The sequence below is a fragment of the Myotis davidii genome, unplaced genomic scaffold (assembly GCF_000327345.1).
Source record: "Myotis davidii unplaced genomic scaffold, ASM32734v1 scaffold104, whole genome shotgun sequence".
Classification (NCBI taxonomy): domain Eukaryota; kingdom Metazoa; phylum Chordata; class Mammalia; order Chiroptera; family Vespertilionidae; genus Myotis; species Myotis davidii.
The window spans coordinates 2,756,212-2,764,048 of NW_006296625.1; the positions used below are offsets into that span (position 1 = coordinate 2,756,212).

At 40.2% G+C, this 7,837-nt stretch overlaps 1 protein-coding gene across 1 annotated transcript in view; it reads right to left on the bottom strand.

The window, feature by feature from the left end:
• COL12A1 (collagen type XII alpha 1) overlaps positions 1–7,837 on the bottom strand; it is a 115,208-nt gene that overhangs the window by 49,793 nt on the left and 57,578 nt on the right. The window contains exons 29-37 of the mRNA XM_015569386.1: positions 7,710–7,837; positions 7,591–7,617; positions 6,978–7,120; positions 4,546–4,675; positions 3,960–4,099; positions 3,418–3,547; positions 1,935–2,077; positions 491–620; positions 4–47 (exon numbers count right to left, since the gene is read on the bottom strand). Of these exons, the coding sequence (XP_015424872.1) occupies positions 4–47; positions 491–620; positions 1,935–2,077; positions 3,418–3,547; positions 3,960–4,099; positions 4,546–4,675; positions 6,978–7,120; positions 7,591–7,617; positions 7,710–7,837 (1,015 nt within the window). The remainder of the gene's footprint in view (positions 1–3; positions 48–490; positions 621–1,934; positions 2,078–3,417; positions 3,548–3,959; positions 4,100–4,545; positions 4,676–6,977; positions 7,121–7,590; positions 7,618–7,709) is intronic.

Consider the following 7,837-nt stretch of genomic DNA (forward strand, 5'->3'; position numbering starts at 1 on the left):
GGTTGTCTCCCCAAAGACTCTCAGATTTCTTGGTCCACTCCGAGGCACTAAACAAATAAAACACAATAGAGTTATGTGCCTGCCTGTGAGCCTGACAGACACGGGGAGGAGAGGAGGGGGAGGAAAGGATTTTCCCCTGGCCAGATTAAGGAAGTGGCGCTCAGGTGTTTCGCCATTCACTAGGGTTTCACTCCCTATGCTGAAACACACATCTTCTATGGTTTTAACGTGAAAACATAAACCTAGAAAGTGCTGCATTTCAGAGCTACAGTTGCATGCTGAACATGCAGTGACATAAAACTAGGCCTGAGCCTAAATGCACAGACTGGGAAAGAAAGGGACGATTTTAACCACTATAACCACTTCCTGTTAAGTGAAATATAGAGGCCAAGTCCTCATGTTTGCTAAGTACCACACACCTCACTCACTCAGAGAAGCCCTACCAACTGAGTGACAAGGGAATGGGGTGAAGAAAGGATTTCTGCCTCACGAGTTCGGCCCTGGGCGGGGCTGGGGTTCCCCTCTCCATCCGAGTAGAGAGCCACCACGTTCACGGAATAGGGTGTGTCCGGAATCAGCCGATCCAGGTGCACCGTGCGGGTATTTCCCGGCACCACAATCTGGAGGGGAGGAAGTGCCAAATTCTGCCTGATGACAACCCATATGCTTATCAGGTATTGTATTAGTCAGCATAATAACTTTGATCATAAAAGGCTGAGCCCAGACACGTCGGAAGCCAACTACTGTGCTTCTTCATGAGATCTGCCCAACCCTCACCATTAGATGCAATTTATCCTCAAAACTTTCCTCTCCACCCTAACCGGATTGGCTCAGTGGATAGAGTGTCAGCCTGTGGACTGAAGGGTCTCAGGTTCGATTCCGGTCAAGGGCATGTACCTGGGTTGCGGGCATATCCCCAGTGGGGGGTGTGCAGGAGGCAGCTGATCGATGTTTCTCTCTCATCCATGTTTCTAACTCTCTATCCCTCTCCCTTCCTCTCTGTGAAAAATCAATAAAATATATTTTTAAAAAAACTTTCCTCTCCAAAGTTAGTTTGCACTTGATTTCAGTAACTTCAATCATCTTGCATTTATGTTTATTGTAAAGATTATCAAATATAAATAATATCCAGGGCTGTTGATAGTAACCCAAAGAACACTCCTCCTGTTGTTAGACATTCATAAGAGATTTCTACGCTGGTGGGGGAGAAATTCTGTATTAAACTAGAGAGCAACTCTATACAATGGGTAAGGACAACATTGTCCGAATATATCCCATCATACACAGAAACATGCAGGTCAATTTTCTTATAAAACACATGTATTGTTCATCATTGTTTATCATTATTGTTTCTTTTTATAAAGACCTATAGTAAAGTTAGTTTATAAATTTACTTTTTCTTACGTGTTCTGATATTTTCTTTGTTCAAATTAGTAATTTCTGATTTCTAAATTATCAATCTACTTGCAAAACTACACAGTGCCATGTATCGAGGAGAGACTGAGCAATTTGTATGAGCCAGTAAAGAAATACTCTAAGTTTCATAAAACATTTGTACTTTACAACAAAAGCCCATATTGACAAGGTTTAGCAATAATTTGCAATTTATCACTGGGGTTTTTAACTCATATTACTAATTTGCATTTTCCCCAAAATTCACTTTTGTTAACTAACTTTATAATGAATACATCTGCCTTAATTCATCAAAAGCAATCATTTAACCATTATACCTGGCAGGCATGTTTGTGGTTTGCATTCTCATAGGCTACTCAGCATGACACAGACATGAGCCTACATTCATCAGGAAATGAAGTTTCCCTGAGACTCAGTGCCACTCCAACACTAGCTTATTGTCCTGGGCCAGCAGCCATGGCAGGAGGCGCAGGAATCTACAAAATTCACTGGCTGCGCTCTAAGAAGACAGAGTTACTTACAGATTCCGAGGGTCTGGTGCCATCCACAGGAGTGTACACAATGCGATACTGCTGCACAGGCCCAGGGGCAGGGTCCCAGCGCACGTCCAGGTTGTTGGGCGTGGGGTTGTACACTTGGACGTTTCTCGGCAATCCTCTCACCACTGAGGAAGGAAAAGCCAAGGCATATTTCTTAAGTCTGTTTATACGTGTGGAGTTTTTGTTATCACTTCTCCAGAACTACACTCTGTAAAAGGGCAAAATACTATCCTTAAACTCCTAATTATCTATACAAAAGCAGATTTAAACTCTCTCCAAATCCAAATCTGCCAATGTGAGCCAATTATGGCCTTTATCTATATGGAAGCAAAGTTGTTGCCAATACAAACAAGCTAATAATTGTAGTAATGCTCGGCTGGCCATAAAGGGATAAGGAACACAAAACTGGGAAAGAAGCTTCAGTTTTCCAACATGGGCAATGGTGAGACAGAGAGGAGGAGTTTCATAGTGTTTCCAAGTCTATGAATGTCTTCTATGATTAAAACTAAAGGCAAAAGGAGGGAGAAAGAAGATCAATTATCTGCCCCAATAGGGATTTAGAAAAACATAAACTAGATCCACATATTACCCCCAAACTGTAATCAAGTCAATAGCGTTATCTTTCTAGACTACTAATCTTTTATCAAAAGAAGCCATCCATACTTGCTTCATTTCAGCCATCAGAAAGTATATTTTTAAAGTCAAAGAAATATTTATAAGTACTTTCAAAAACCTGTAAGCAATAATACAAAAAACAAACAAACAGTAAAACCACTATACCAGCCGTGGGCCAGATCCAGCCCGTTTGAAATGAATAAAACTAAAAAAAAAAAAAAAAAGACCGTACCCTTTTATGTAATGATGTTTACTTTGAATTTATATTAATTCACACAAACACTCCATCCATGCTTTTGTTCCGGCCCTCCGGTCCAGTTTAAGAACCCATTGTGGCCCTCGAGTCAAAAAGTTTGCCCACTCCTGCCTATCCACTGGTTTTCAAGTTAATGGCAAAGGAAAGCACACATATTTTTAATGCCAAAAGGCACTTCTTCAGCAAACCAGAGAATGTGCAATCAAGCAATGTCATAAACAGATTTCAATAATTCACACTATACAGCCAATTACAAAACATGGCTTCACACAGATTTATAAAGCACAGAGCAAAGTTCAATGATTTTTTTTTTTGTCAGTGGAAGAGAATAACCAAAGTGGCATACTAATTGTTGTATATACATTTCTAAATCTTAAAATTATTATTTCAGAGCACAGATGCCATTGTAAATTTTCTATTTCATATACTAAATTAGTAACAGTTGATGTTTGGGAGGTGAATTATGGGTAATTTTTATGTTCTTATTTTATTATTCTGAATTTTCCAAACTTTTTCTAATGGGTCTATATGGCCTTTATAAAGAAAAGCAAAATTTATCATGAAAAGGCTAGATTTTTCTGCCTTTTTACTTACATGTCCTTGCAGTGTCTGAGGTGCGCCCTCCATCACCTTCAGTGTAAGAGGGAACTACTGTGATAGTGTACGGGGTGTCTGGCTGCAGATTCCTAAGAATGGCATAATTGGTATTCCCAGGGATAGGTACCTAAAGATTGTAATAAAACATAAAGCACTTGATTTTAAAAAAACTTGTAAAAAAATAATAGTACTTCAAACAATAGAATATTCAAAATCCTAACTCAAGACCAAGTCAAGAAGCAAGCTCTGTAATATTGGAATATAATGCCCTCCTATAAACTGTTACATGAGGTTATGAAAGCTTCTGTAGACCCCCCACACTCACCCTCAGCTCCCCCTTCTGGAATGATTGCTTTCCCCAGCCCCAACTCCCCACAATCTCCTTCTCACTCGGGCACTAAGGCCCCATCCTACGCTGTTAAGTTCTATTAAATGAATGTAGACTTCATGGATGCTAAAACAAGTCTGTTAACTCTGTTAGCTCCACTCATCCAGCTACAGTTTAAACCCGCACATTTTTCACTACAGGAAGGAATTACCAGCTCCTCGGGGCCACCTCCTGTTGGTGCATAGAAGAGCTTGTACTGACGAGGATTTCCATCCGCGTGGTCCCAGCGAACGTTCAAGGAACTGGTAGAGGGGTCATACACTCTCAGGTTCCGCACAGTGTTCAGAGGTTCTGGAATGCACAGAAATCACAGCACTGGATGATCCTAACAGCCACGCACACATGAAACACAGGTTCAGTGGTATCTCCCAGGAGCCCTAGAACACAGCAGGCACCCCATAGTAGGCACCCCACCAATATCTGTTGAAGCAATGAATCAATGAAAGAATGTCTGCAATAACCTGGTACACATGTCTCTTCTCACCACAAGGTATTTTTTTTTAATCCTAGAAAATAGTAAGTGACTTTCTCCACAAACAGAGAGTTAACTCTAAGCAAGGATATTAAATCAATATTGTTTTTAATGCATTTTCAATATTATTATTAAATCAATATTATTTTTAATGCATTTTCAGAGATTAGAAAAACTCTGTGTCACCTCAGTGTTTCCGGATAAAGATGTGATTTCGTTCCAATTGCAATTATTAAAGAAGCTACAGGAGTCTGAGTTCACTTACTGGTCTTGCCTGTTCCCGTCATGTGACCTCCTTCGCCATCAGAATACAGGGAGGTCACAGTGATCTCGTAAGGAATGTCAGGCTTCAGTTTCTGCAGGAGCACACTGTTCTGTCTTCCCCCTACTGTGGTCTTGAGTAAAACAGGAATACGTGTTAACCTTGTTCTCTCCATCTCACTAATCTGTTAGAAAAAGCTCTTTCTACAAGGGAGCTGTTCGAGACCCTTGCCAAGATCTGGAAACACATGCAACAGTGAAGGTTTAGGCGATATCTTATGGTTTAGGATATATCTTATGGTTTCACTCTAAATATACACTACACACCTCAACATAAAGGACCCTAAGCCTCACACTGGCAACTCAAACAGATATTTCAACTTGCTCATCGCCAGCACTGAAACCAAAACACATTTCACAGGTCTCTCCCCACAGAGGCATTAATCATCAGTGAACTACAAAGGAACTTGGAGATCGCAAGGACTTGCACACTATTAGAGGCTCAGCACCAGTCGGTATTATCTTTACCTTTTTTACAGATGTTTTTTATTTGCTTTAGAAACACATTAAAATGATTCAGCAAAAGATCTGAAGCTTTTGGTGTTTCCCCCCAAACAGGGCCACTCTCCGAGCATTAGCTGTGTAAACTACGTGGCAGGCCCCTTTGCCACGACACACTCAGGCAGCAGTTCCCAGTCATCTCCATGCAATATGATGCTTTTTTGACTTCCTTCAATCACAGAGTTCGTGTTTTAATCATTGCTTAAGGCCATCTAGCTATCTTGTTGAAAGAAAATTTGTATGATTTGTTAGCAGTTTACCGAATTCAGATGTTTGTGCCACACTAATAAAAATCACACGAAGGTGGCACACTGCCCACCATGAGTGCACATGTGGGTGGCTGGATGTGCTAGCACTGTCCAGATGTTTCCTATGTTGCACTCATCCTTCCAAGTTCCTTCCAAGTTCACAGAGGAAACCTCAGTGAATCACTGTAGTCATCCTAACAGAAGCAAATTGAACTACAGTGGCTAATTTTAATAAATTTAATATTTGAAGTGATGAGAAGAAAGTGTCGATGTCATAGCAAGCCTTTGATACTTAGCAAGTCTGGATGCATCCACTTAATAGAACTAGCCTATGACTAAGCAGAAGGGAGCCTGCCTACTTCTTCCATCCAACTCTGCAAGATAATTCTAGCATCAGTGATTTGTTACTTTCCTTAGTTCATGAACTAGCATTGAAATGAGAAGATCCCTAACAGTAACGAACCTTAAGGGATCCTCAGCTAAGAGAAATGTTAAGGTCAAGTTCATCCTGCTATGCAGTTTTACCTAAATCTGGCCTGGCACAGACAAAGTAAGTTATGTTTCTGATATTAAAATATCAATCCATCAAATGTATCTTACTTTTTACAAAAGCTATATGAATACAGTTGGTATTTAGTTTACTCAAATAGACATATTTTAATCCAAATGTATCAAACCACTTAAGTCAAGTTCTATGGAAACCTCAAAAGACAAACTCAAAAGTCACAAAGGGGAGGGAAGGATTTCTGGTTCAGCTAAACCCACTTACTACTATAGACTACCACAGACCTTTCACTCCTGCCAGCATCTACCTCTGCAGACCCCTCTAAACTGGTAAGAGGTATGGCCCACTTGCTGGAGCTCAGCAAGTCAGATGATTAAGGGTTAATGACTCATCTGTCTCTCTCTAAAGCTACGTGAGGAAACATTATAGCACCCCCCACCCCAAGTCAACAAAATACTCGACCTCACTAAAAGCATCACCCCATCTGTATAACAATCACAGTGCTTTGTGAGCTAGGATAACGTGTAGTTCTAGCTCATAAAAACAAAGCTGTAGAAAGTTCAAAGAGAGACCACTGAAATCAGCAAGGTGAATGGACAAGGACTCTGTTAAATACGGGAAGACTAGGAAGAGAGGCTGAGTTTCTAGTCCTACCATTTTTCTTAGGAAAGTCCATTTATATAAATATAAAGATGACAAATAGTATGAATTAGATCTGGAAACACCAGATCTAAGAGTTATATTATGGCATGCAGAAACAAAAATGGAAGTTTAGGAAACTTTTAGCACTGGGTTAAGACAGAGAGATATGGATTAAAAAATCAAATAGAATCAAAAATCTAGATATCTTCATGAATAACACAACCTGAGCAGTTCTTGAGGGAAATGTGGATGCATTGAGGCACATGTCTGATACTGTGAGGCTACTGTGAAAAGCAATTCTCGTCTCCCATGAGAATGCCCGCTGCGTCTCCATCATGGAGCGAATATTTCCATCTAATACAGCAAATCTTACATCTCTCAAAATAATAAGTGTGACTAACTAAATATTGTGGGTGAAAGGAGTTTGAAGAGGAAAGAGTAGAATTTGTCCAACTAAGAGTTTTTTATAAAACAAATTACCGTTTGTTCACTGCCTTCACCTATGGGAGGGCGGTAAATGATTCTGTATTTCTGCACGCGGCCACTAGCAGGATCCCACTTAACGGTCAAGCTGTTAGAGGTCGCATTGTACACCTGAAGGTTGCGTGGACCACTTTTTGGAGCTGAAAAAAAAGTTGTTGAGAAACATAGTAAGCACACAGAACAATGCATCCCCCCAAAATATGCATTGTTCCCTAGGAAATCAATGGAGCTGTAAAATCACTAGGTATAAAGCTAATTGGTCATTGAATCCTAACTAACTCCTTAGCAAAGTTTTTCTAGAAAGTCCTGTTTAAAATAGGTGCCGATCAATGCCTTGCAATTTAAAAGCAAGAAGCCTGTTTGCAATAGATTTAATGGTGCTTTTCTTTCCTTCTTTCTTTCCTTCCTTCCTTCCTTCCTTCCTTCCTTCCTTCCTTCCTTCCTTCTCTCCTTCCTCTTCCTCTTCCTCCTCTTCCTCTCTCTCACCCTCTCTCACCCTCTCTTTCTCCCGCCCCCTTCTCTGCATATCCATGACTCAGACTTAAAAATGTAACCCACAGCTCCACAAATCATTTGGTCATTCATACAATTCAGCAAACTAAATTCTTACCTTGAGTTGGTGCGGGTTTCACACGCACTAAAAAAAGAAATTTTGAAAAATATTAGTAATATAGCTATAGCTCTTCCTAAAAATTTATTTTAAAATAACGATAAAAGCTGAACACCTACTTGTGCGCTCACTACCAGTCAACCCATCACTTTCTGACTCATCAGGATAGATGGCAGTCACAGAAACTTCATAGAGAGTGTTTGGGTTCAAGTTTTCAAAAACCAAAGTATTCTCATCTCCATTTAAG